Source organism: Daphnia pulicaria, chromosome 2 (assembly GCF_021234035.1).
Source record: "Daphnia pulicaria isolate SC F1-1A chromosome 2, SC_F0-13Bv2, whole genome shotgun sequence".
NCBI classification, from domain to species: Eukaryota; Metazoa; Arthropoda; class Branchiopoda; order Diplostraca; family Daphniidae; genus Daphnia; species Daphnia pulicaria.
In genome coordinates, this window is record NC_060914.1 from 4,303,196 (window position 1) to 4,330,956 (window position 27,761).

The 27,761-nt window shown below is 36.8% G+C and overlaps 5 protein-coding genes across 5 annotated transcripts; 3 read left to right on the forward strand and 2 right to left on the reverse strand.

The window, feature by feature from the left end:
• Positions 1-2,761: 2,761 nt before the first annotated feature.
• On the forward strand, positions 2,762-4,529 carry LOC124327810 (keratin-associated protein 19-2-like). The gene is made up of 5 exons (XM_046786820.1): positions 2,762-2,916; positions 3,699-3,766; positions 3,909-3,983; positions 4,102-4,175; positions 4,250-4,529. Exons 1-5 carry the CDS (start codon positions 2,893-2,895, stop codon positions 4,327-4,329), a joined length of 321 nt encoding a protein of 106 aa, XP_046642776.1. The 5' UTR covers positions 2,762-2,892; the 3' UTR covers positions 4,330-4,529.
• A 4,610-nt stretch (positions 4,530-9,139) lies between these two features.
• On the forward strand, positions 9,140-11,868 carry LOC124327885 (ATP-dependent RNA helicase DDX18-like). Its single transcript, XM_046786916.1, has 13 exons — positions 9,140-9,301; positions 9,367-9,429; positions 9,491-9,616; positions 9,714-9,841; positions 9,910-10,042; positions 10,103-10,178; positions 10,248-10,486; positions 10,548-10,688; positions 10,751-10,911; positions 10,972-11,124; positions 11,181-11,351; positions 11,424-11,601; positions 11,669-11,868. The coding sequence occupies exons 1-13, from the start codon at positions 9,217-9,219 to the stop codon at positions 11,812-11,814; spliced, it is 1,800 nt and encodes a 599-aa protein (XP_046642872.1). The 5' UTR covers positions 9,140-9,216; the 3' UTR covers positions 11,815-11,868.
• Positions 11,869-11,941: 73 nt separating this feature from the next.
• LOC124327887 (LYR motif-containing protein 2-like) lies at positions 11,942-12,636 on the forward strand. Its single transcript, XM_046786919.1, has 4 exons — positions 11,942-12,174; positions 12,244-12,283; positions 12,352-12,449; positions 12,505-12,636. The coding sequence occupies exons 1-4, from the start codon at positions 12,127-12,129 to the stop codon at positions 12,580-12,582; spliced, it is 264 nt and encodes an 87-aa protein (XP_046642875.1). The 5' UTR covers positions 11,942-12,126; the 3' UTR covers positions 12,583-12,636.
• Positions 12,566-13,295, reverse strand: LOC124327886 (DNA-directed RNA polymerases I, II, and III subunit RPABC2-like). Its single transcript, XM_046786918.1, has 3 exons — positions 13,098-13,295; positions 12,873-13,022; positions 12,566-12,810 (listed from the first exon to the last, which is right to left on the reverse strand). Exons 1-3 carry the CDS (start codon positions 13,124-13,126, stop codon positions 12,603-12,605), a joined length of 387 nt encoding a protein of 128 aa, XP_046642874.1. The 5' UTR covers positions 13,127-13,295; the 3' UTR covers positions 12,566-12,602.
• Positions 13,296-14,258: 963 nt separating this feature from the next.
• On the reverse strand, positions 14,259-15,045 carry LOC124326942 (chymotrypsin BII-like). The gene is made up of 4 exons (XM_046785656.1): positions 14,881-15,045; positions 14,625-14,790; positions 14,467-14,565; positions 14,259-14,401 (listed from the first exon to the last, which is right to left on the reverse strand). Exons 1-4 carry the CDS (start codon positions 15,043-15,045, stop codon positions 14,259-14,261), a joined length of 573 nt encoding a protein of 190 aa, XP_046641612.1.
• Between the last annotated feature and the right edge of the window lie 12,716 nt (positions 15,046-27,761).

The window sequence follows — 27,761 nt, forward strand, 5'->3', positions numbered from 1 at the left end:
CAGTTGAAATACACACCACACACACAAAACAACATCTATACTATAGGTAGTAGCTAGTATAGTCGAGTTGGGTACTGTTTTTCCAAGGGCTTTGGCTGTGCGCTGTTGTGATATGTGTCGGGCGTGAATTCTACGAGCCAACCATCACCCGCACCGCGCCCGCCGCAAATAATTGATAGATGGAACTTTTTTTTCTAGAGGGGAGTAAGAAGAAGAAGAAGACGCAACTTGCCTCTTGTGAGTTGATGGGTAGACACACAACAGGCGCTGGAGCTTGAAGATATGCAGCGACGGCGGCCACGACGGCTGGATGAGGATTATAGAGCGCCGGAATAGAAGTGGAACCGCGACCCGCGTCAGCACACAACAGCCCAAATATCAAAAGGCCCGCGCGCCCGCGTCAAAACGGCCAAAGCTACTCAACTCAATAACAATAGGACTGCAGGGAAAACATCGGGAGGAAGACGGAAGAAGAAAAAAAAAGTAATTCCGTCCGCCAGGGAAAATAAAACAAAAACAACAAATCCTATATATATATGTCCGTTATTTGTTTTTTCTTCTTTTTTAGCGACAGAGAAGAAGAAGAAACCGGAAGTCCCAAACGGCTGGCGCTGCTGCGATGAGACACAAGTGACACACGACGACGGGCATCGAGTGGCGGCGCAGCACAAGAGGAGAATAGCAGAGGAGCTCAGACGCGGGCATTAGCCATCTACTGTCTGCGATGTCTGCTGGAAATGTCCGTCGCTTTTTCGCTGGTGGGGCCGGGGCCACGCACATCTATCCCATATAACCCATCCGCTGCGGACGTGGCGCTCTGCCGGATGTCGCGGGGTGTGCCCTGCGCAATTGCGCACCGGTTCTCTCCTATACTACACCGCCGGCCCTTTCACCCTCCCTCCCCCCCACCACCACCCAACCACCCTCTACTACTACTACTACTACTATACGATCAATATGCAGGCGATGCGGAATCGGCTATCCTCGGCTTTTTCCAAGGCTTTTTCCTCCTTTTTTCACGCTGGCGAGAGATGTATATATGTACCGTTGCTCTGTGCTTGCTCTGTTTTGATCAATTTAACCCCGCCCACCTTTAAACACACACCACCCGAAAAAAATTAATAATAGAAGATGAAAAAAACGGGAAAAGGTAGTCTGCGGGGCTCTATGTACACTATACGCGGAAATGTAGTACATATACATAGTATAGTCTATAGTATAGACTAGTCTGTATATATAATACTGGGAAAGAAAAAGAAAAGAAAAGTATATACTAGTAGGGTATATACGATATATAGGCTCTATAAATATACGCGCACATATATAGATTGTGTAGCTTCAACTGTTTTAACGGCCCGTGTATTTGGTTATAATATATAGACGTTTTTTTCTTTTCTCTTTGGGGCGGAAACTGCTGGCTGTATTTGTGGACTGCGCTGCTGTTTCACACCACCACCCATCACACACACGGCAAAGGCTGCAGGCGGTATTATCAACTCGGAAATCGGCAGCCCCAGTTAACCAAACATGGCTTCTCTCTCCCTCTCTCTCTCTCTCTATTTTCTGCTGTAGATAATTGAAATTCTCCATTTTTTACCTGTGTCTATATAATAAGGATGATTTAATTTGGTAGACTTTTGCGTGTCATCATTTTCCCTCCTTGAGTTGATAGGATTCTATAAACAGCAGACAACAAGGAAATGAAGGATCGTTCGTTAAATTTTAAAAACGAAACAATTAAGTGGAAAGAGGAAAACGAGTCCAGCGTAATATAATAGGTAGTCAGACGGTCCAGGGTCCAGTCATTGTGTCGACAAGTTAACTTTGGTTAATGAGGCTCTAAAGTTCAACGTCCAGGTATATATGTTATTTCTATTTGAAAAAAGCCGCCTTCATCATTATTTTAATTGTTTTGTTTCGTTTTTTTTTTTTCTTGTTGTTATATAATAATCTCAGTTCGTCTGTTCTATGTCATTTGTCTCGTCCTTCAACTCTCAGCTCTCAGCTTTCAACTTTACATTTCTTTATGCAGGTCTGCGCCATTTTTGTTTATTCTGGGCTTGATCCGCCCAGCTCCGTTATGTGAATTTAAATCCGTTATTCGTCGTCCGCCGGATTCTATCCACCGAATTTTGATTTCTAAACTTTCCGACGGGGGATATGGAAATTATGCTAAAGAAAACAACGAGAAAATTCAAACGCTTTCACTTTCTGCTATGCCGCGGTATCCGGCACGCCACTGGAATGAAAAGATGGACGTCTAACTGTCTGTCTATAATTCGGTTATGACGGCTGAAACTACTATTAATTGAAAGAAATCCATTTCCATTGTTGATGGTGGTAACAATCGGCGAAGTCGTCATCTCAAAAACTGTTTCTCTTTCATTTTGAATTCGACTGGAACCGATTGAAATTGAATAGCAATCGTTTGAATGGACGACGGGGGCGAGAGAGAAAGTCATTTTTATTCCTCCCCATTTATTTGCATATCGTTGGCGATAAGAATCGTGATCCACCGTCTTCGCTCGGTGATGATGGGCATGCAGCTCAAACAATTGCAGGTCGATTTCTAAAAAGCGGAACTTTGTCAAACTGAAGCGCAGATAATAATGTCTCCGCTATCGTGAGTCTTTACTCTATAGTCTATACTATCTAGGCTAAAATAAGAACAATTGACTACTCTACTGACAGCAGAGAGCCAGTGGATGTATACTAAAAAGGGATCACGGTTTGAAAATGGACCGGCCTTAAAAGCCGATACCGTTGAGTCTCCCATCGTCAGTAAGTGAGTCCCATCGACAAGACAACTAGACTACATTATTGCTCTCTGCAGAACATCACTGGAATATTTGATTTCACCGGTTCAACTTTGTCATATCCGCTCTTTACAACATGAGTTCTATTTCTGCATTCAAGGTGAATTATTTTTGTTTGAATTTGAATCTGATCCCGCCAATTTCTTCTAAGAAGAATCAAAGAAATTGAGTCGAAAATTTTGATGACTGCTTGTATAATCTATATAATTGAGTTTAAGAAGGTTAAAGATCTCCGTCCCTGTTTTATTGAGATTTATGTCAAGCATTACTGGCTGACAGTCGAAATTATTGTCTGTGTATTTTGTTCTTTCCGTACTTTACAAGAAAAGGAAGGACGTCATATTTTATGAAAAAGAAACGATCATCGATTGGCAATTAAACTCTCCCACTGTATACACGTACTATATACGGAGCATGTATCCGCTTTTGATGCCCGCACTATATTATTATCCAAACTTTGTTTGAAGTTGCATGCAACTGAGCATCATATCACAAACAATATGTTATGATAGCGGATACGCTGAAATGCGCTCGATTGTGATGTTTTACATTTTTATTTTCTTCCGATTCCTTTTATTCCTTTTCGTGAAATGATTTTTCTTTTGAATGCGAATCCAAAAAAAAAGTTTGTCGTCCATTTTTGGCATCTAACCTCTTGATTGCCTGCCTCTCTACCCAGCGATGGACGACTGCTCCAAGTAATTACTCGCCTTTGATTCTATTCAAAAGCTTTCCCTTTTGGCGCGGTATAGTATAGACGTCCTTGGGTCGATCCCCAGCACGGGAAAAGGAAAAACCCCCGTCAAGATATAAACTAGAAGATAATTGGTCTAGCGTCCGATCTCTCTATATATAACAATACATCATCTTGATATCTAATAGATGATGGCGAAGCTGATTGTGGTTTGCCTGCTACTCGCTGTCAACCAGGTTTACGCCGGAGTGACTCAGTGAGTACTATTAATACATCAACATCAACAACGTCGTTACATGGCCAAGAAAAATTGTTCGACGCGCCATTTTCCATTTATTTTGTTGTATAACGCGCCAAATCTAACTTTTTTTCTCTATTGTCGTTTTATTTGTTTGCAGCGGTCTCCAAACGGGCGGGTTCAGCGGTGCTGCCAGCTACGGTCGTGACGCAGGTGCTGGAGGATTCGCTGGAAGGTATATTTTTCTTCCACCCATTTGATTTGAAGGCGGTTTTTTGTTGGATATACTTTTGCAACTTTGTCACACTTGAACTTCTTTTGTATAATATTTTTTAAAAATATTCAAATTCTAGTTCTCTCGTTTCTCCACTGGCATCGTCTGGATTCGCTTCACCTTACGGCGCTCAAGGTGGCAACTACTTGCAAGGTAAGATTTAGTATTTGCTTCTCTATTATGAGATTTTTAAAATATTTAGACTGACAAATAAATCGGAATGATAGGTGTCAACGGTATCCACCAAGGATCGTCGGCTGGATTCGGAGGTTTCGGCTCATCGGCCAAGGGATACGGTCATCGTTAATAACTCAAGGACCATCAAATATCCTTGCAAATCGATCATTTACACTTCTTGTGTCCGTTTTCGCACACGATTGACCACCGGTTGGTGTTGTGTTTTGACGCCCCAAATATATGTAGTAGCTTATTTGTTTGATCTATACTCCACACACATACTTGAAATTCTCACAGCTCTTGAAATACACATTCCACACAAATAACCGACACAGTGCGTTATGTAAACTGCGTTCCTCTGAATTCAAGGAATTTCTAAACTGCCGCATTGATGCATATACGAGCCCCCAATAACCCACAATCGGAATGATGAGACTCTGTCAGTTTAGCCTCGGCTATAATAAAGGACTACCATTACGACGTACGCAGATTAACTTGTGCCACATAAACATTGGGACACAGCAGATCGACCCACAGTAAATGCTATGCCCTTTTGTCGAATCAAGGCTGCTCAAACGACTGTGTCTCCTGTCTAGTCCCATCCCATCAGCAGCCGATCGTTAAATGTCAAAGTGCAAAGCTTTCCAAGGGTATCGCAAAGAAAAGAAATTCGACAGTTAGAAAAACATTGCAGCCAGCCGGAAATGGAAATCAGGGCGTCGGAAGTCGGGCGCGCATAGACACACACCGAAACAGTAATGACACTTCGAATCAGGTACACTATAAAGATATAGGTGTGCTGTGTGTGTGTGTATCCTTTACGGAAATTCGATCCGCCTTGAAAAGGAGACTCGATTAACAAAATACGAGAAAGAGTTACACAGTCCATATATCCGCAGTAATGTGATAGGCCGTAACACTAACACATTCAGGAAGCACATTTAGATGTTACAACATCATCTTATATAGCAAGTTTTCTATTTTTTAAAATATATATAATATCGATCGCATTTGTTTCTCCTATACAGCGAGCTCATAAATCGTTTGATTATTTTTAGATGATTTCTATTTAAAAGACAAATTTAGCTTTTATGAATTTCAGTCTATAGCAGCGCGGCAACAAATGCTGCAGAGTTGCAGCACGATATTTAGTAAAGCGAAATAATGCCTATAGCTCCGAGTGAAGAATATATAAGAGCTCGCTCCTATAGTTTGCTATTTTTTATTCACCAAAAAGTTCTTCTACTTATAAATCTTGCGTGGAGGAGGAGGGGGGATCAGTGTGTATATAGCTTGTACGCCAACATTTCTTTTCGTTAGAGACTTACAAGAGATATGTCTTGTTTAGTATAAGAAAACTTATAATGGTTATACGTGCAAAGTATTTTTTTTTCAGGAATGCAAAATGTATTGTTGTCATGTCCTTTGACCTGGGACAATATTAGAACTTTTGGCAAATAAATCAGAAAGGGGTCTAGCTATTATTATCATCAAAATAATTTCCAGAATCATAGGTCAAATAATGATTGAACTTTCTGCTTTTTCCGGTCAACAAATGAGTCGAATCACGTTCTGACTCAAAACACCCAATGAAGAAAACCATTACGCCAATTGTCCTTTGATATTAGTGATTGTTAGCAAAATCTAAAGCGCAGGCTACATATAATAAGAGAAATGTGTCCTTGGCCAAGTTACTCCCAGATCGGGGAAGCTAGATAATTGTCGATAATTGGATCGTTAGCTATCTGATCATAGGTTAGTTGCCTTTTACAAGGAAAAGTAGCTAAACTTGTACAGTCTCTCTCAATTTAGCCGGTACAAGTATATATAATATTGCAGATGAAATACAAAAGTTCAACGGGCTAAATTCCATCGTTACAAGAAACTTTTCTCAATATAGTTAATAATATATACCGTATATACCGATGTATAGAGCTGCCGTATCGTATACATTTTTAGAAATGGGAATTCATCTGCCACCCACGAACGTTTTCTTTTCAAGTTTTAAGATATAATTTCCAAGTAAAGCTAAGCCCATGCATTTGCCAGATCCTACTACTTATAATTAACATTGTATGTGGATTTTGTATTCGTAGTATATATTTTTACAAATACTATGCACAGGTAAAAGTCGGTATTAAGATGACAGGAAATCGCTGCGTAGGTGGTTTCACCGAGCTGGGTTGCTGGGTTGGTCTCACTTGTCTGCAGATTGAATTACACGCCAATAAGTGAAACACTGAAAAAAAAAAACCCGATCCACTTTTCAATAATCTATCGTAAAAAACAAAATCAGTTATTTATTGGGCACTGCGACTGATGAGGTAGTGCTGTAGCCCCCGACCGATTCCGTTGGCTTTTCTGTCCCTGTTAATTCCGTCTATCGTTTATTTTGACCCAAGGGTAGATCTTTAGGCCCTCTATACACTTTGCGTGATCTAGCGTAGTAACACGGTGTACAAGCTCGACTATGACAAGAGCGTACCAGGAGATAGGCTCCTTCAACCACTCGGCTGACTCCCACAGGACCCGGCCAGGATGAGCGAGCGATGTAAGCGAGTCAGTCTGCTGCTCTCTGCTCTGCTATATAGCCGTGGAAAAAGGGATTTTCCTTGCGTCTATACACGTGAAAGAAGAAGCGAAAGTAGTCTCTCACGACAACGGGCGATATAGCAAGGATTGGGGGGAGCTAGGAAAACTAAAGGATCAAGTGGGCGCCAACAAAATACAGTCGGGGTGTGTTTTCTAATGGGATTTTGCCAGCAACTTTCAAGGGAGTCGATATATGCTTGCTGCTGCTCCTGCTCCTGCTAACACAAGCGACTCATAAATTTTACTTTGTTTTGCGGGGTGATTTTTATAGGAGAGAACGGTATAGAGAGAGCCACAGAACCACTTTCCTTATATTCCCTGTATATATATAGATTGCGGAAGCTTTGTGTCAAATTGTCTCGACTCCCACAGCGCGGTATAACCAGCAGCACCTTATATAAGATCGCGGGAGTGACACTTTTTTTTTCAACGAAAACTTTTGCGGGATAATAATCAAACGCCATAAAAAATTTAGCGCCTCTTGGTTAATCTGTTCAATATGTTGAGCTGAGTTATATGCTGACAAACTTTGATCAAAATGTCGCATACAAAAGGCTTCCGCCATATAGTCTCTTTTGGGTTTTTTGAAAACAACTCACACCCACCCACCAGTTCCGAGCCAATTAAACTACTTTTTGCTTGGCTTATTTCCCGATTGCCATTTGCCAGTAATGGAATTCATTCGGAAATTCAAATTTGATCGGCAAACTAAAAGTCGTTTTTTTTTGTTTTGTTTTTTAAATAGATTTAGAAGGCGGTTATCATCAGTTCCAATTGGATCTTCATCATTCAACTGGGTGCAATCTATATAGTGATTCTGGATCTATGCTATCGCGGTTTTATAACTTGTCGTTGGACCCTATAAAACCACGCCTGTTCTTTTGTTTTTCTTTTCCCTCGGAACTGCCTGGGAACTGCATTGAAGTTTTACCGATTTCCGGCTTTGCCCAATCCATTTGCCATCAACCCTCGTATAAAAACGTGTATTTCCCTATCGCTAGCGGGCTATCCACCTACTATTCTGGCTACTATTCTCTTGTTGTGAGAGCTTATAACAATACGTGAGGGACACAGTAGATCGTCGACATTTTCACACAGTTCCCGGAGTTGCATCCCCTTGCTGTTTGTGAAATTCAATTAGAATAAGGCTAGCTTTCTAATGATTATATGCTGCTGGAATTCAAAGTCTGCGGACTTGAGCGGACTTGAGCTTCTCGAAAAGACAAGCTTCTTTTAATAGGCTCTATGTATGATATAGTACCGTCCGGCGTTTGTTCATAATTGATGAACACAAGTTCAACATCTTGTATTATCAGCTCAGCGTCAGTATAAAATGACCCGAGCCATCATGTTGGCAGGGCACGAGTTTTAGATTGCCTGAGTGTTCTTATAAATAGTTAAATGCACACCCAGTGACCATGTAACGCAAAGGGCTTCCTCCTATGGCCCGTAAAGCTTTAGCCTTTCTTCTTTTTCTTGGAGAACCTAATCTCTTTCTTAGGTCTCAGCCAAGAGATTGTCTACGACGGGATACGGACGTACAGTCTTAAAGACCCATCAAGTTAAAATATCTCGATTGATTGGACAGATTTGGAGAATATAAATTTAGTTCAAGCGTAGTACCAATTGTCCAAAATAGAAAATATAACGACTGATCGAACGACGCCTCTTTTAACGACCGAAAATACCACAGGAAAATGTCGATCGAAAGCGGATTGAATGGTTGGCTTCACTTTACCTTTATTGCACATTTTTTAGTCTGGGGGGGGGGGGGAGGACGAAGGTTAATTTTTAACTGAATGTGTGGGCGTGATTGCCTTCATTCCCGGAACAAAGAAACATTTGAAGTGTATAAGAACTACTTAAAGTTATTGTACATTTTCTTATTTTTAAGAAGAGTAACATATAACATATTTTATTATTAGTTTCTTATGAGTTAAAATGTCTCATGTAATAAACAAACTTAAGAACGTGACACAAGAATCCCACGTTAGGATTAGGTCTCTCCTAGAACATGTCACGTGACCGTCTCTCTTGCGGGATTTGTAAATCGAACTTAAAACAATCTTGAATTATTATTATTTTCTACTGCGGGCATTACATGATTACAAAAATATTGCGTTTGCCAGATAACAATTTTTTCCACTTTTCTTAAGTATCGATATAGAAAAATATCGGAAATCAAAAACTACAAAATTTGTATTTTATCAAAGTTATTGGTTTATTTTTTTAAATCAAAGATTTTACTTGAATTTATTTTGAATGAAATTATTTTGAATGTAACATGACATTTATAAATTAAAATCTAAAAAGTAACATCCGATTCAGAACAACGCTGAACACTATCGAGTATCGATTCTGTCGCAGAGAGTCGTCTGCATAAACGTCTAGAAAGCTGTGCACGTGTTTCTTTGCTTCTTTCAAAATGTCTATGCCCGATCCTCAACTAAAACGCAAACTCAAGAAACGAGAACAGAGTCGACTAAGAGTTCTAAACAAGAAAAACGAGGGTAATAGCAATCTAATTTGTTGAGTTGTATATTTTGTTTTACTAATTTGTTGATTTTTGCAATAGACGCATCCGACGAAGACGAACATGAAGTCGCATCAAAAGAAGAGAATGTTGATGAAACTGAACGTAAGGTTAAACCTGACAGTTTAAAAGAAATCATGATAACTTATTTACTCAATACTTTTAGTGCCAGTGAAGAAACTGAAAACAAATTCTAAAAAAGCTATGAAGCAAACACAACTGGTTACTTCAGATAGTGAGAAAGTAGTAGATGAAGATGATGAGGATATTGATGCTGAAGATTTACAACAATGTAGGTTACTCTAGTTGGTGAAATGAGGATATTGTTATTTGTTTTTTTATTTGTGTTTTCTTATTTATCGTGAAAATTGAATGATTTATTTCTTTAGTACCTGGATCATCAATCAATGTTGGAATTCTTAGTGACCAGACATTTGCTTCGTTGGAAGGCAGTGTCTCAGATTTGACTTTGAAAGCTGTTGAAGAGATGGGCTTCAAAAAAATGACAGAGATCCAGGTAACACATAAAGGAAACTTTTAATAATAATAGTAATTGTTTAAAAAATATGATACATATGTATACAGGCAAAATCCATTCCTCATTTACTGGAGGGACGTGATTTGTTAGGACAAGCCAAAACTGGTTCTGGTAAAACATTGGCATTTCTGATACCCGCGATTGAGCTGATTTATAAATTGAGGTTTATGCCGCGAAATGGTATTTATTTTGTATTTTATTCAATAATAACTGTATTTAACCACTTGTTTGCTATGAAAGGTACTGGAGTTATTATTATTTCTCCCACAAGAGAGTTGTCCATGCAAACTTTTGGAGTTTTACGTGAACTGTTAAGGTGAGTTCATGCATTTTTGAAACATAAATTTAACAATGGGGTTTTACAATTTCTTTTGTCTTCATCTAGACACCATTCCCATACATATGGTCTGGTTATGGGAGGTGCAAATCGTCAAGCTGAAGCTGCAAAGCTTGTAAAGGGTGTTAATATTTTAGTGGCAACTCCTGGAAGATTGCTCGATCACTTGAATAGCACGACTGATTTTCTATTTAAAAATCTCCAATGTCTCATTATCGATGAAGCAGATCGTGTATTGGATATCGGATTTGAAGAAGAATTAAAACAGCTCATTCGTATTTTACCTAGTAAGTCTAAGCTTTAATTGCCATTGTTTTAATCAATTATTCACGCTACGACCTTTGCCAGAAAAACGACAGACAATGCTGTTTTCCGCTACATCAACTCAGAAAATTGAGGATCTTGCTCGCTTGGCCCTCAAGAAGGAGCCAATTATTGTTGGAGTAGAGGATGTCGTTGAGAAAGCCACGGTTGAGGGACTGGAACAAGGTTATTTCTATATTAGCATTTTCGTCATTAAATTCAGCGTTTAAATCTTTGGTATTCTTCAGGTTATGTCGTGTGCCCTGCCGAAAAGCGTTTTCTCATGCTCTTTTCTTTTCTTAAACGTAATCGCAAGAAGAAAATCATGGTCTTCTTCAGTTCGTGCTTGTCCGTCAAATTTCACCATGAATTGCTAAACTACATCGATATGCCTGTCATGTGCATTCACGTAAGATTCAGTTGGGTTTTACATCTCGTTTCGTACTAATCTTTTTTATTTATGAAATAGGGTAAACAAAAGCAAACTAAGCGAACGACAACATTTTTCCAATTTTGTAATGCGGATTCTGGAATCCTTCTCTGTACGGACGTGGCAGCAAGAGGATTGGATATCCCAGCGGTCGATTGGATCGTCCAGTATGATCCTCCAGATGATCCTAAGGTAACTCAATCTAATAGAAATACTTGAAAAATTGTCACTATAGCAATTCGTTTTAGGAATACATTCATCGTGTCGGGCGTACTGCTCGCGGCCAAGGCGGCAAGGGCCACGCCTTGCTTCTTTTGAGGCCAGAAGAATTAGGTTTCTTACGGTATTTGAAGCAAGCTAAAGTTCCACTTAACGAATTTGAGTTTTCCTGGAGCAAAATTGCTGATATTCAACCTCAGGTTCGGAGAAAAATATTTACGGTTATGTCATTTCTATTAATTTCACTAACAAACTTTTTGTTTTTTATTCAGCTGGAAAAACTGGTTTCCAAGAATTATTTCCTCCATATGTCAGCAAAAGAAGCTTACAAAGCCTACATTCGTGCTTATGATTCTCATCATTTGAAAACAATCTTCGACGTTCATACACTCGACCTTGCTAGAGTGGCCCAAAGTTTTGGTTTCAAAGTTCCACCGACAGTAGACCTTAGTATGTTTAATCTTATCTGTTGGCCTTGACATTTCACAAAATTTGACTCATACATTTTACTTTGTAGACATGCGTAGTACTAAAGCTGACCGCCCTCGCAAACGCCAAGGGAACTTCGGGGAGACCCATGGAGGAACTAAGCACCGTACAAAAGCAAGCATATATCGTCAAGTTGGACAGAAACCAAGCGACAAACGGCAATTTTCTCGATAATTTTTCGGACTGTTTTATACGTTGTCCACAGACAATAAATTTGCGTATCCAATATTTTCGTTCAAGCTTTATTTCTCTAAATATTGTAATGGTAATTTTCCTTAAGAGATGGCGGGCGGAATTCGTCGCTCATTTGTTTGAGATGGAAATGAAAATAGTTATTTTTCTGAAGGGTATCGTAGAATTAACCATTAATGAATATTGTCAATAGATCGTGAGATGATATTGATAATAGACTCCTAGAATAAATCACTTCAGTAATCAAAACACTTTCAACTGGTTTTAGTAATCTGAATTTATCCACAAATAACTATGTCTACCATTTCAAGAATTCCTAAAAAAGTGCTCACTCTTAAGCAGGTAATTCCATATTTATAGCATTAACATATCACATTGCAGAGCTTCTGATAACAAATTATTTCCTCTCAGTTCATGCTTAGGCAAGAGGTTTTGAATTTATACAGAGAAGGTAATTGATTACTTACTATTAGGGTACATAGTTCTGATAACTATTAAACAAGTGTTTTGTTCATCAAGTTCTACGCACAGCTAGAAAAGTAGATAGGCATCAAAAAGACGAAATCATCAAGTGGGCTAGGAGTGACTTTGAAACACACCGATCTCACACTAATGAAGTATTAATTAGTTTGTTTTCATTTGGAATTTATTTCACAGAATTTTATTTTGAAGGAAACAATCAAGGGACTTCTCATCAATGGGAGACAAATGGTGAAAGAATTACAAAGTACAATTAAAAAGACATCTTAGTGTATTATTGTATGTTGGACTCAGTCATTGATTACAAGTTCGTCTATTCCCCAATCTTCATAACTTCCATCAGGAAGATAGCGGCGAATGATTATAGGAATTTTCTTCTGCTTCAATTCTTTCATTGCAATTTGCAGGGGATCTGTTTCACCTTCCAATTCAACCATGACTGGTGCACACATTGCTATTTGTAATGCTCTGGTCCCTAACACCCGTGCCCTTTCATACCTAAAAATGTAAGACTTGTTTATAGTCTTTCATGAGCTATGCATCTTTCAAGTGTTACATACTTTGTCATGTAAGGTGTTGTAATGCGCTTGGTTTGCAGTTGGCCAGCTCCACCTTCACCTTGCTGAAGTAGATCAATTTGTGCATCATCGTCTGGCTGTTCCATTTCATCCATGTTATCATCGTCTTCAGCATCTTCAAAATCGTCGCCACTAAATAACAGAAATTCAACATGTTGTACATGTGATTAAGAAAAGAAGAAAAACTCCAACTAACTATTAACTTACTCGTCGTTCTCAAAGTCATCGTCTGCCATTATTGTTTAAAGGGTAAGATAATCACAGTGAAAAGTGAAAACTGAGTAAGTTAACAAGACCACGAGATTTCCAGTCAAATTTAAGAGATTTGCATTTGTTACAGCGTGCAGACGATGGTGCCCTAGTCAACCGCCACCGCTTTGTCGAGTTGTCGGCTGAGTCAACTTCGGCGTTCGTTCACCAGGTGGCCTTGCGTCCCTTTCTTGATTCAAATGTCGATTCATAAAGTATACGTGTGGACTGTGGATACTTTATGGTTGGATCTCGAATGGACGATTCATGGTAAAATGCATCCATTTGTAACAGGGTATAAGAAAACAGTAATTTAAAATGGAAAATGTCAGCACATCGTTGCTTCGTCGACAGTGTAGGACAGTCCAAATGTGTATTAAATAGCTGGGATATTAAGTTGTCGAACGGTTGCAGAGGGTCGATCTCATCAGAGGCGAAAGTAAACCGGTGGCCGTTAGGAGGACGAGGGCAAGAGATCTTACTTGGGATTTCCGGTGAAGTTAAATGTTTTTTTCCAACTTGTAAAAGATGTAATGTTTTACAGCGATTTGCGTGCTGATTATGTCGCCGTCGTACATGCTCGCACGTAAATGCTTACGCTGGTATCTAATTATTACAACTGCCGGACTGTTAAAATGACTGAGATTTTCAAATTCTGGATTCGATTAGAAAATGTTGCGTTTAATGATTCACCTTGTTTTGAGACTTGTTATTACAAACTAAATGAATAAACGATATAGTAATGTACATTAGTAGGTGGGAGCCCTGGGAGGGCATTCAAATGAGTCGTTAGAACCACGCCGTCGAAAGGCTAATCACGAATACGATTGAAACGAGCATAAGGGGTGTCGATAAAAAGGCGGATGTTCAATGAGTGCCGGAAGTTGATTCAATAATATCCCGGATCTACGTTGAAATGAAGAATAAGAACTCAGTCTGTTGTGACCGTTTGGATGACCCTTTTCTTTTGGCATCCCTCAGTCGAACCGAACGATATGATCCCGATCTGTTTCCACCTGCCGTCCATCTGTTTGTAATTCATTGATCCGCCACTATCGCCCTGCCATATTTGCATACATTTTAAAAGTAAATTCACTAGGATGATTATGCGTTCACTTACTATTGCAAGTTCCCATGTTGTTGGCGCCACTGGTGCACATAATGTCCTCCTTGGATGTTGTCGCCATAAGTTGTCCTGCAGTCGTTATTGGAGATGAGCCGGACCGTCATCTTATGTAACACTGGGCTTATACGTGGACTACCTGAATTTTTGAAACATTTAACTTTTATTTTGGATTCTCTCGTTGTCGTATGTTGAACGGAATACCGTGGTAAGTTGTACCCCATCTCGTGGCGGTAACCATTTCGTTGACGTAATCAGGTTCGTCGATACCGGAAATTGACAGACACACTGGGCGGATGTACTCTGTACAAAATCTTAAATTTAATTATAATTTTAAATTAAAGAACACGAATTAATGATACGTGAATATTTGACGGCGCTTTTGAGTTTGATGAGAGCAATGTCTCCTGCATCGGTGGCAGGATTCCAGGCACGATGGATGAAGGTTTCGCTATTGGAATACAATTTCCGGTTGCCTTCCGACTCTGCCGTGTGATCGTGAACCCCCAGATAGACGTCGATGTAGGCCTATCTCACCTTTTGTCTAATTCATAAAAGATGAATGAAATTTTCACTTGAACCTCGTTGATAATGATGGAATATTTACCCTGGCACTACAAGACAGCGAGCGGCTGTAAGGATCCAACGATCGGCGATCACAGTCCCCCCGTAGGCGTAAGCGTTGCCACTTTGCATTTCCACCTGGAGGAAGGCCTGCCACGGGAATTCGTTTGGTTGCGTCTCTGCTCCACCAACGATCCGGCTGGAAATCGAATCGACCATTACGCAATCGGCGTCGAACGCAGAGTAGGATTTTCTGAAACCCGCAAACTGTTGGCACCGATCACGAATAGAGCGTTAATGACGACGACAAGGCAATTTCTTTTGTCTATTAACGATGACCACTAACTGAAAATGTGTTGACTCGAAGAGCGATTTTTGAAAAATGCTTTTGATTTTGGTCTGTTTTAAAATGCTCCCCAGCAAACACATTTAAGCCTGGGCCGTATATCTTATTTCACTCTCAGCTTCATGTAGAATTGACAGTACGCCTGATATGCAAAAGGGCTGGCATTTGTTCCGTGTGTTCATCCCGCAGAGATATGTGTAACAAAATAAGTTATCGGAGTCCGTAGCACAATAGGTTTATACGTGGAGATAATGGGAAGTTGTGCCGGACATGATCCGGACATGGGCCGGGCAAGCGGATGGTGAGTCACCCGAGGCTGAACTACTTCAACATTTTTTTTTAAAACTTATTAGTCCACTTAAATGAATTTCTAAAAATTTCCAGCTAATAAAATGGGTGTGATTTTTCACATGGATTTAAAATTGGTGTTTATTTAAGGATTTTTTCGTGTTTAAAATTAACTTCCAATTAAAACAGTACATGCAACCAAGGTTTCATGGTTAAGGCACGCAGTGTTTTTACTTACGTATATCAAAATGATAATCAAAATTTATTTCTTTACAAGTGATCAAAACGATTAAGTAAAAGTATTAACTGTCAAAAATTAGGTTTAATTGTACAGCCCCGTAGCACAATACCTTTATGCGTGGAGATAATGTGAAGTTGTGCCGGACATGATCCGGACATGGGCCGGGCAAGCGGATCGTGAGTCTCCCGAGGCTGAACTACTTCAACATTTTTTTTTAAAACTTATTAGTCCACTTAAATGAATTTCTAAAAATTTCCAGCTAATATAATGGGTGTGATTTTTCACACGGATTTAAAATTGGTGTTTATTTAATGATTTGTTCGTGTTTTAAATTAACTTCCAATTAAAACAGTATAAGCAACCAAGGTTTAAAGGTTATGGCACGCAGTGTTGTTTCTTCCGTATATCAAAATGATAATCAAAATTCATTTGTTTATAAGTAATCAAAACGATTAAGTAAAAGAATAAATTGTCAAAAATTAGGTTTAATTGTACAGCCCCGTAGCACAATACGTTTATACGTGGAGATAATGTGAAGTTGTGCCGGACATGATCCGGACATGGGCCGGGCAAGCGGATCGTGAGTCTCCCGAGGCTGAACTACTTCAACATTTTTTTAAAAACCTTATTAGTCCATTTAAATGAATTTCTAAAAATTTCCGGCTAATTTAATGGGTGTGATTTTCACAGGTATTTAAAGTTCATGTTTATTTAATGATTTTTTCGTGTTTAAAATTAACTTCCAATTAAAACAGTATATGCAACCAAGGTTTCATGGTTAAGGCACGCAATGTTTTTACTTACGTATATCAAAATGATAATCAAATTTTATTTCTTTACAAGTGATCAAAACGATTCAGTAAAAGTATTAAAAATTAGGTTTAATTGTACAGCCCCGTAGCACAATACGTTTATACGTGGAGATAATGTGAAGTTGTGCCGGACATGATCCGGACATGGGCCGGGCAAGCGGATCGTGAGTCTTCCGAGGCTGAAATACTTCATTATTTTTTTTAAAACCTTATTAGTCATCTTAAATGAATTTCTAAAAATTTCCGGCTAATTTAATGGGTGTGATTTTTTAAACGGATTTAAAATTGGTGTTTATTTAATGATTTGTTCGTGTTTTAAATTAACTTCCAATTAAAACAGTATAAGCAACCAAGGTTTAAAGGTTATGGCACGCAGTGTTGTTTCTTCCGTATATCAAAATGATAATCAAAATTCATTTGTTTATAAGTGATCAAAACGATTAAGTAAAAGTATAAATTGTCAAAAATTAGGTTTAATTGTACAGCCCCGTAGCACAATACGTTTATACGTGGAGATAATGTGAAGTTGTGACGGACATGATCCGGACATGGGCCGGGCAAGCGGATCGTGAGTCTCCCGAGGCTGAAATACTTCATTATTTTTTTAAAAACCTTATTAGTCATCTTAAATGAATTTCTAAAAATTTCCGGCTAATTTAATGGGTGTGATTTTTCACACGGATTTAAAATTGGTGTTTATTTAATGATTTGTTCGTGTTTTAAATTAACTTCCAATTAAAACAGTATATGCAACCAAGGTTTCATGGTTAAGGCACGCAGTGTTTTTACTTACGTAAATCAAAATGATAATCAAAATTTATTTCTTTTCAAGTGATCAAAACGATTAAGTAAAAGTATTAACTGTCAAAAATTAGGTTTATTTGTACAGCCCCGTAGCACAATACGTTTATACGTGGAGATAATGTGAAGTTGTGCCGGACATGATCCGGACATGGGCCGGGCAAGCGGATCGTGAGTCTCCCGAGGCTGAACTACTTTAACATTTTTTTTTAAACCTTATTAGTCCACTTTAATGAATTTCTAAAAATTTCCGGCTAATTTAATGGGTGTGATTTTTCACACGGATTTAAAATTGGTGTTTATTTAATGATTTGTTCGTGTTTAAAATTAACTTCCAATTAAAACAGTACATGCAACCAAGGTTTCATGGTTAAGGCACGCAGTGTTTTTACTTACGTATATCAAAATGATAATCAAAATTTATTTCTTTACAAGTGATCAAAACGATTAAGTAAAAGTATTAACTGTCAAAAATTAGGTTAAATTGTACAGCCCCGTAGCACAATACCTTTATACGTGGAGATAATGTGAAGTTGTGCCGGACATGATCCGGACATGGGCCGGGCAAGCGGATCGTGAGTCTCCCGAGGCTGAACTACTTCAACATTTTTTTTAAAACCTTATTAGTCCACTTAAATGAATTTCTAAAAATTTCCAGCTAATATAATGGGTGTGATTTTTCACACGGATTTAAAATTGGTGTTTATTTAATGATTTGTTCGTGTTTTAAATTAACTTCCAATTAAAACAGTATAAGCAACCAAGGTTTAAAGGTTATGGCACGCAGTGTTGTTTCTTCCGTATATCAAAATGATAATCAAAATTCATTTGTTTATAAGTGATCAAAACGATTAAGTAAAAGTATTAACTGTCAAAAATTAGGTTTATTTGTACAGCCCCGTAGCACAATACGTTTATATGTGGAGATAATGTGAAGTTGTGCCGGACATGATCCGGACATGGGCCGGGCAAGCGGATCGTGAGTCTTCAGAGGCTGAACTACTTCAACATTTTTTTTTAAAACTTATTAGTCCACTTAAATGAATTTCTCAAAATTTCCAGCTAATAAAATGGGTGTGATTTTTCACATGGATTTAAAATTGGTGTTTATTTAATGATTTGTTCGTGTTTTAAATTAACTTCCAATTAAAACAGTATAAGCAACCAAGGTTTAAAGGTTATGGCACGCAGTGTTGTTTCTTCCGTATATCAAAATGATAATCAAAATTCATTTGTTTATAAGTGATCAAAACGATTAAGTAAAAGTATAAATTGTCAAAAATTAGGTTTAATTGTACAGCCCCGTAGCACAATACGTTTATACGTGGAGATAATGTGAAGTTGTGCCGGACATGATCCGGACATGGGCCGGGCAAGCGGATCGTGAGTCTCCCGAGGCTGAAATACTTCATTAGTTTTTTTAAAACCTTATGAGTCCTCTTAAATGAATTTCTAAAAATTTCCGGCTAGTTTAATGGGTGTGATTTTTTAAACGGATTTAAAATTGGTGTTTATTTAATGATTTGTTCGTGTTTTAAATTAACTTCCAATTAAAACAGTATAAGCAACCAAGGTTTAAAGGTTATGGCACGCAGTGTTGTTTCTTCCGTATATCAAAATGATAATCAAAATTCATTTGTTTATAAGTGATCAAAACGATTAAATAAAAGAATAAATTGTCAAAAATTAGGTTTATTTGTACAGCACCGTAGCATAATACGTTTATACGTGGAGATAATGTGAAGTTGTGCCGGACATGATCCGGACATGGGCCGGGCAAGCGGATCGTGAGTCTCCCGAGGCTGAACTACTTCAACATTTTTTTTTAAACCTTATTAGTCCACTTTAATGAATTTCTAAAAATTTCCGGCTAATTTAATGGGTGTGATTTTTCACACGGATTTAAAATTGGTGTTTATTTAATGATTTGTTCGTGTTTAAAATTAACTTCCAATTAAAACAGTATATGCAACCAAGGTTTCATGGTTATGGCACGCAGTGTTTTTACTTACGTATATCAAAATGATAATCAAAATTCATTTGTTTATAAGTGATCAAAACGATTAAGTAAAAGTATAAATTGTCAAAAATTAGGTTTAATTGTACAGCCCCGTAGCACAATACGTTTATACGTGGAGATAATGTGAAGTTGTGCCGGACATGATCCGGACATGGGCCGGGCAAGCGGATCGTGAGTCTTCAGAGGCTGAACTACTTCAACATTTTTTTTTAAAACTTATTAGTCCACTTAAATGAATTTCTAAAAATTTCCAGCTAATAAAATGGGTGTGATTTTTCACAAGGATTTAAAATTGGTGTTTATTTAATGATTTGTTCGTGTTTTAAATTAACTTCCAATTAAAACAGTATAAGCAACCAAGGTTTAAAGGTTATGGCACGCAGTGTTGTTTCTTCCGTATATCAAAATGATAATCAAAATTCATTTGTTTATAAGTGATCAAAACGATTAAGTAAAAGTATAAATTGTCAAAAATTAGGTTTAATTGTACAGCCCCGTAGCACAATACGTTTATACGTGGAGATAATGTGAAGTTGTGCCGGACATGATCCGGACATGGGCCGGGCAAGCGGATCGTGAGTCTCCCGAGGCTGAAATACTTCATTATTTTTTTTAAAACCTTATTAGTCCTCTTAAAGTAATTTTTAAAAATTTCCGGCTAGTTTAATGGGTGTGATTTTTTAAACGGATTTAAAATTGGTGTTTATTTAATGATTTGTTCGTGTTTAAAATTAACTTCCAATTAAAACAGTATATGCAACCAAGGTTTCATGGTTAAGGCACGCAGTGTTTTTACTTACGTATATCAAAATGATAATCAAAATTTATTTCTTTACAAGTGATCAAAACGATTAAGTAAAAGTATTAACTGTCAAAAATTAGGTTTAATTGTACAGCCCCGTAGCACAATACGTTTATACGTGGAGATAATGTGAAGTTGTGCCGGACATGATCCGGACATGGGCCGGGCAAGCGGATCGTGAGTCTCCCGAGGCTGAACTACTTCATTATTTTTTTAAAAACCTTATTAGTCATCTTAAATGAATTTCTAAAAATGTCCGGCTAATTTAATGGGTGTGATATTTTAAACGGATTTAAAATTGGTGTTTATTTAATGATTTGTTCGTGTTTAAAATTAACTTCCAATTAGAACAGTATAAGCAACCAAGGTTTAAAGGTTATGGCACGCAGTGTTGTTTCTTCCGTATATCAAAATGATAATCAAAATTCATTTGTTTATAAGTGATCAAAACGATTAAATAAAAGAATAAATTGTCAAAAATTAGGTTTATTTGTACAGCCCCGTAGCACAATACGTTTATACGTGGAGATAATGTGAAGTTGTGCCGGACATGATCCGGACATGGGCCGGGCAAGCGGATCGTGAGTCTCCCTAGGCTGAACTACTTCAACATATTTTTTAAACCTTATTAGTCCACTTTAATGAATTTCTAAAAATTTCCGGCTAATTTAATGGGTGTGATTTTTCACACGGATTTAAAATTGGTGTTTATTTAATGATTTGTTCGTGTTTAAAATTAACTTCCAATTAAAACAGTATAAGCAACCAAGGTTTAAAGGTTATGGCACGCAGTGTTGTTTCTTCCGTATATCAAAATGATAATCAAAATTCATTTGTTTATAAGTGATCAAAACGATTAAGTAAAAGTATTAACTGTCAAAAATTAGGTTTATTTGTACAGCCCCGTAGCACAATACGTTTATATGTGGAGATAATGTGAAGTTGTTCCGGACATGATCCGGACATGGGCCGGGCAAGCGGATCGTGAGTCTTCAGAGGCTGAACTACTTCAACATTTTTTTTTAAAACTTATTAGTCCACTTAAATGAATTTCTAAAAATTTCCAGCTAATAAAATGGGTGTGATTTTTCACATGGATTTAAAATTGGTGTTTATTTAATGATTTGTTCGTGTTTTAAATTAACTTCCAATTAAAACAGTATAAGCAACCAAGGTTTAAAGGTTATGGCACGCAGTGTTGTTTCTTCCGTATATCAAAATGATAATCAAAATTCATTTGTTTATAAGGGATCAAAACGATTAAGTAAAATAAATTGTCAAAAATTAGGTTTAATTGTACAGCCCCGTAGCAAAATACGTTTATACGTGGAGATAATGTGAAGTTGTGACGGACATGATCCGGACATGGGCCGGGCAAGCGGATCGTGAGTCTCCCGAGGCTGAAATACTTCATTATTTTTTTTAAAACCTTATTAGTCCTCTTAAATGAATTTCTAAAAATTTCCGGCTAGTTTAATGGGTGTGATTTTTTAAACGGATTTAAAATTGGTGTTTATTTAATGATTTGTTCGTGTTTTAAATTAACTTCCAATTAAAACAGTATAAGCAACCAAGGTTTAAAGGTTATGGCACGCAGTGTTGTTTCTTCCGTATACAAAAATGATAATCAAAATTCATTTGTTTATAAGTGATCAAAACGATTAAGTAAAAGTATAAATTGTCAAAAATTAGGTTTAATCCGACATGGGCCGGGCAAGCGGATCGTGAGTCTCCCGAGGCTGAACTACTTCATTATTTTTTTAAAAACCTTATTAGTCCTCTTAAATGAATTTCTAAAAATGTCCGGCTAATTTAATGGGTGTGATATTTTAAACGGATTTAAAATTCGTGTTTATTTAATGATTTGTTCGTGTTTAAAATTACTTCCAATTAAAACAGTATAAGCAACCAAGGTTTAATGGTTATGGCACGCAGTGTTGTTTCTTCCGTATATCAAAATGATAATCAAAATTCATTTGTTTATAAGTGATCAAAACGATTAAGTAAAAGTATAAATTGTCAAAAATTAGGTTTAATTGTACAGCCCCGTAGCACAATACGTTTATATGTGGAGATAATGTGAAGTTGTGCCGGACATGATCCGGACATGGGCCGGGCAAGCGGATCGTGAGTCTTCCGAGGCTGAACTACTTCAACATTTTTTTTAAAAACTTATTAGTCCACTTAAATGAATTTCTAAAAATTTCCAGCTAATAAAATGGGTGTGATTTTTCACACGGATTTAAAATTGGTGTTTATTTAAGGATTTTTTCGTGTTTAAAATTAACTTCCAATTAAAACAGTACATGCAACCAAGGTTTCATGGTTAAGGCACGCAGTGTTTTTACTTACGTATATCAAAATGATAATCAAAATTTATTTCTTTACAAGTGATCAAAACGATTAAGTAAAAGTATTAACTGTCAAAAATTAGGTTTAATTGTACAGCCCCGTAGCACAATACCTTTATGCGTGGAGATAATGTGAAGTTGTGCCGGACATGATCCGGACATGGGCCGGGCAAGCGGATCGTGAGTCTCCCGAGGCTGAACTACTTCAACATTTTTTTTAAAAACTTATTAGTCCACTTAAATGAATTTCTAAAAATTTCCAGCTAATATAATGGGTGTGATTTTTCACACGGATTTAAAATTGGTGTTTATTTAATGATTTGTTCGTGTTTTAAATTAACTTCCAATTAAAACAGTATAAGCAACCAAGGTTTAAAGGTTATGGCACGCAGTGTTGTTTCTTCCGTATATCAAAATGATAATCAAAATTCATTTGTTTATAAGTGATCAAAACGATTAAGTAAAAGTATAAATTGTCAAAAATTAGGTTTAATTGTACAGCCCCGTAGCACAATACGTTTATACGTGGAGATAATGTGAAGTTGTGCCGGACATGATCCGGACATGGGCCGGGCAAGCGGATCGTGAGTCTCCCGAGGCTGAACTACTTCAACATTTTTTTTAAAACCTTATTAGTCCACTTTAATGAATTTCTAAAAATTTCCGGCTAATTTAATGGGTGTGATTTTTCACACGGATTTAAAATTGGTGTTTATTTAATGATTTGTTCGTGTTTAAAATTAACTTCCAATTAAAACAGTATATGCAACCAAGGTTTCATGGTTATGGCACGCAGTGTTTTTACTTACGTATATCAAAATGATAATCAAAATTCATTTGTTTATAAGTGATCAAAACGATTAAGTAAAAGTATAAATTGTCAAAAATTTGGTTTAATTGTACAGCCCCGTAGCACAATACGTTTATACGTGGAGATAATGTAAAGTTGTGCCGGACATGATCCGGACATGGGCCGGGCAAGCGGATCGTGAGTCTCCCGAGGCTGAAATACTTCATTATTTTTTTTAAAACCTTATTAGTCCTCTTAAATGAATTTCTAAAAATTTCCGGCTAGTTTAATGGGTGTGATTTTTTAAACGGATTTAAAATTGGTGTTTATTTAATGATTTGTTCGTGTTTTAAATTAACTTCCAATTAAAACAGTATAAGCAACCAAGGTTTAAAGGTTATGGCACGCAGTGTTGTTTCTTCCGTATATCAAAATGATAATCAAAATTCATTTGTTTATAAGTGATCAAAACGATTAAGTAAAAGAATAAATTGTCAAAAATTAGGTTTATTTGTACAGCCCCGTAGCACAATACGTTTATACGTGGAGATAATGTGAAGTTGTGCCGGACATGATCCGGACATGGGCCGGGCAAGCGGATCGTGAGTCTCCCGAGGCTGAACTACTTCAACATTTTTTTTAAAACCTTATTAGTCCACTTTAATGAATTTCTAAAAATTTCCGGCTAGTTTAATGGGTGTGATTTTTTAAACGGATTTAAAATTGGTGTTTATTTAATGATTTGTTCGTGTTTTAAATTAACTTCCAATTAAAACAGTATAAGCAACCAAGGTTTAAAGGTTATGGCACGCAGTGTTGTTTCTTCCGTATACAAAAATGATAATCAAAATTCATTTGTTTATAAGTGATCAAAACGATTAAGTAAAAGTATAAATTGTCAAAAATTAGGTTTAATTGTACAGCCCCGTAGCACAATACGTTTATACGTGGAGATAATGTGAAGTTGTGCCGGACATGATCCGGACATGGGCCGGGCAAGCGGATCGTGAGTCTCCCGAGGCTGAACTACTTCATTATTTTTTTAAAAACCTTATTAGTCCATTTAAATGAATTTCTAAAAATGTCCGGCTAATTTAATGGGTGTGATATTTTAAACGGATTTAAAATTGGTGTTTATTTAATGATTTTTTCGTGTTTAAAATTACTTCCAATTAAAACAGTATAAGCAACCAAGGTTTAATGGTTATGGCACGCAGTGTTGTTTCTTCCGTATATCAAAATGATAATCAAAATTCATTTGTTTATAAGTGATCAAAACGATTAAGTAAAAGTATAAATTGTCAAAAATTAGGTTTAATTGTACAGCCCCGTAGCACAATACGTTTATATGTGGAGATAATGTGAAGTTGTGCCGGACATGATCCGGACATGGGCCGGGCAAGCGGATCGTTAGTCTCCCGAGGCTGAACTACTTCAACATTTTTTTTAAAACCTTATTAGTCCAATTTAATGAATTTCTAAAAATTTCCGGCTAATTTAATGGGTGTGATTTTTCACACGGATTTAAAATTGGTGTTTATTTAATGATTTGTTCGTGTTTAAAATTAACTTCCAATTAAAACAGTATATGCAACCAAGGTTTCATGGTTATGGCACGCAGTGTTTTTACTTACGTATATCAAAATGATAATCAAAATTCATTTGTTTATAAGTGATCAAAACGATTAAGTAAAAGTATAAATTGTCAAAAATTTGGTTTAATTGTACAGCCCCGTAGCACAATACGTTTATACGTGGAGATAATGTAAAGTTGTGCCGGACATGATCCGGACATGGGCCGGGCAAGCGGATCGTGAGTCTCCCGAGGCTGAAATACTTCATTATTTTTTTTAAAACCTTATTAGTCCTCTTAAATGAATTTCTAAAAATTTCCGGCTAGTTTAATGGGTGTGATTTTTTAAACGGATTTAAAATTGGTGTTTATTTAATGATTTGTTCGTGTTTTAAATTAACTTCCAATTAAAACAGTATAAGCAACCAAGGTTTAAAGGTTATGGCACGCAGTGTTGTTTCTTCCGTATATCAAAATGATAATCAAAATTCATTTGTTTATAAGTGATCAAAACGATTAAGTAAAAGAATAAATTGTCAAAAATTAGGTTTATTTGTACAGCCCCGTAGCACAATACGTTTATACGTGGAGATAATGTGAAGTTGTGCCGGACATGATCCGGACATGGGCCGGGCAAGCGGATCGTGAGTCTCCCGAGGCTGAACTACTTCAACATTTTTTTTAAAACCTTATTAGTCCACTTTAATGAATTTCTAAAAATTTCCGGCTAGTTTAATGGGTGTGATTTTTTAAACGGATTTAAAATTGGTGTTTATTTAATGATTTGTTCGTGTTTTAAATTAACTTCCAATTAAAACAGTATAAGCAACCAAGGTTTAAAGGTTATGGTACGCAGTGTTGTTTCTTCCGTATACAAAAATGATAATCAAAATTCATTTGTTTATAAGTGATCAAAACGATTAAGTAAAAGTATAAATTGTCAAAAATTAGGTTTAATTGTACAGCCCCGTAGCACAATACGTTTATACGTGGAGATAATGTGAAGTTGTGCCGGACATGATCCGGACATGGGCCGGGCAAGCGGATCGTGAGTCTCCCGAGGCTGAACTACTTCATTATTTTTTTAAAAACCTTATTAGTCCTCTTAAATGAATTTCTAAAAATGTCCGGCTAATTTAATGGGTGTGATATTTTAAACGGATTTAAAATTCGTGTTTATTTAATGATTTGTTCGTGTTTAAAATTACTTCCAATTAAAACAGTATAAGCAACCAAGGTTTAATGGTTATGGCACGCAGTGTTGTTTCTTCCGTATATCAAAATGATAATCAAAATTCATTTGTTTATAAGTGATCAAAACGATTAAGTAAAAGTATAAATTGTCAAAAATTAGGTTTAATTGTACAGCCCCGTAGCACAATACGTTTATATGTGGAGATAATGTGAAGTTGTGCCGGACATGATCCGGACATGGGCCGGGCAAGCGGATCGTTAGTCTCCCGAGGCTGAACTACTTCAACATTTTTTTTAAAACCTTATTAGTCCAATTTAATGAATTTCTAAAAATTTCCGGCTAATTTAATGGGTGTGATTTTTCACACGGATTTAAAATTGGTGTTTATTTAATGATTTGTTCGTGTTTAAAATTAACTTCCAATTAAAACAGAATATGCAACCAAGGTTTCATGGTTATGGCACGCAGTGTTTTTACTTACGTATATCAAAATGATAATCAAAATTTATTTCTTTACAAGTGATCAAAACGATTAAGTAAAAGTATTAACTGTCAAAAATTAGGTTTAATTGTACAGCCCCGTAGCACAATACCTTTATACGTGGAGATAATGTGAAGTTGTGCCGGACATGATCCGGACATGGGCCGGGCAAGCGGATCGTGAGTCTCCCGAGGCTGAACTACTTCATTATTTTTTTAAAAACCTTATTAGTCCTCTTAAATGAATTTCTATAAATGTCCGGCTAATTTAATGGGTGTGATATTTTAAATGGATTTAAAATTCGTGTTCATTTGATGATTTGTTCGTGTTTAAAATTACTTCCAATTAAAACAGTATAAGCAACCAAGGTTTAATGGTTATGGCACGCAGTGTTGTTTCTACCGTATATCAAAATGATAATCAAAATTCATTTGTTTATAAGTGATCAAAACGATCAAGGTAAAGTATAAATTGTCAAAAATTAGGTTTATTTGTACAGCCCCGTAGCACAATACGTTTATATGTGGAGATAATGTGAAGTTGTGCCGGACATGATCCGGACATGGGCCGGGCAAGCGGATCGTGAGTCTTCCGAGGCTGAACTACTTCAACATTTTTTTTTAAAACTTATTAGTCCACTTAAATGAATTTCTAAAAATTTCCAGCTAATAAAATGGGTGTGATTTTTCACACGGATTTAAAATTGGTGTTTATTTAATGATTTGTTCGTGTTTTAAATTAACTTCCAATTAAAACAGTATAAGCAACCAAGATTTAAAGGTTGTGGCACGCAGTGTTGTTTCTTCCGTATATCAAAATGATAATCAAAATTCATTTGTTTATAAGTGATCAAAACGATTAAGTAAAAGTATAAATTGTCAAAAATTAGGTTTAATTGTACAGCCCCGTAGCACAATACGTTTATACGTGGAGATAATGTGAAGATGTGCCGGACATGATCCGGACATGGGCCGGGCAAGCGGATCGTGAGTCTCCCGAGGCTGAAATACTTCATTATTTTTTTAAAAACCTTATTAGTCCATTTAAATGAATTTCAAAAAATTTCCGGCTAATTTAATGGGTGTGATTTTTCACAGGGATTTAAAATTCATGTTTATTTAATGATTTTTTCGTGTTTAAAATTAACTTCCAATTAAAACAGTACATGCAACCAAGGTTTCATGGTTAAGGCACGCAGTGTTTTTACTTACGTATATCAAAATGATAATCAAAAT

Excerpts from the sequence above, each read along its gene's own strand:
- LOC124327810 (XM_046786820.1), top strand. The coding sequence starts at position 2,893 with ATGAGTTCTATTTCTGCATTCAAG. Across the intron at positions 3,767-3,908 it reads GTTTACGCCGGAGTGACTCA|CGGTCTCCAAACGGGCGGGT; the intron begins GTGAGTACTATT and ends ATTTGTTTGCAG. Across the intron at positions 4,176-4,249 it reads AGGTGGCAACTACTTGCAAG|GTGTCAACGGTATCCACCAA; the intron begins GTAAGATTTAGT and ends TCGGAATGATAG.
- LOC124327885 (XM_046786916.1), top strand. The coding sequence starts at position 9,217 with ATGTCTATGCCCGATCCTCAACTAAAACGCAAACTCAAGAAACGAGAA. Across the intron at positions 9,617-9,713 it reads TGCTGAAGATTTACAACAAT|TACCTGGATCATCAATCAAT; the intron begins GTAGGTTACTCT and ends TTATTTCTTTAG. Across the intron at positions 11,602-11,668 it reads TCCACCGACAGTAGACCTTA|ACATGCGTAGTACTAAAGCT; the intron begins GTATGTTTAATC and ends TTTACTTTGTAG.
- LOC124327886 (XM_046786918.1), bottom strand. The coding sequence starts at position 13,126 with ATGGCAGACGATGACTTTGAGAACGACGA. Across the intron at positions 13,023-13,097 it reads GATGACTTTGAGAACGACGA|TGGCGACGATTTTGAAGATG; the intron begins GTAAGTTAATAG and ends TCTGTTATTTAG. Across the intron at positions 12,811-12,872 it reads ACAACACCTTACATGACAAA|GTATGAAAGGGCACGGGTGT; the intron begins GTATGTAACACT and ends TTACATTTTTAG.
- LOC124327887 (XM_046786919.1), top strand. The coding sequence starts at position 12,127 with ATGTCTACCATTTCAAGAATTCCTAAAAAAGTGCTCACTCTTAAGCAG. Across the intron at positions 12,175-12,243 it reads AAGTGCTCACTCTTAAGCAG|TTCATGCTTAGGCAAGAGGT; the intron begins GTAATTCCATAT and ends ATTTCCTCTCAG. Across the intron at positions 12,450-12,504 it reads ACCGATCTCACACTAATGAA|GAAACAATCAAGGGACTTCT; the intron begins GTATTAATTAGT and ends TTTATTTTGAAG.
- LOC124326942 (XM_046785656.1), bottom strand. The coding sequence starts at position 15,045 with ATGGTCGATTCGATTTCCAGCCGGATCGTTGGTGGAGCAGAGACGCAA. Across the intron at positions 14,566-14,624 it reads AAGCGCCGTCAAATATTCAC|AGTACATCCGCCCAGTGTGT; the intron begins GTATCATTAATT and ends GATTTTGTACAG. Across the intron at positions 14,402-14,466 it reads ATGGGGTACAACTTACCACG|GTAGTCCACGTATAAGCCCA; the intron begins GTATTCCGTTCA and ends TCAAAAATTCAG.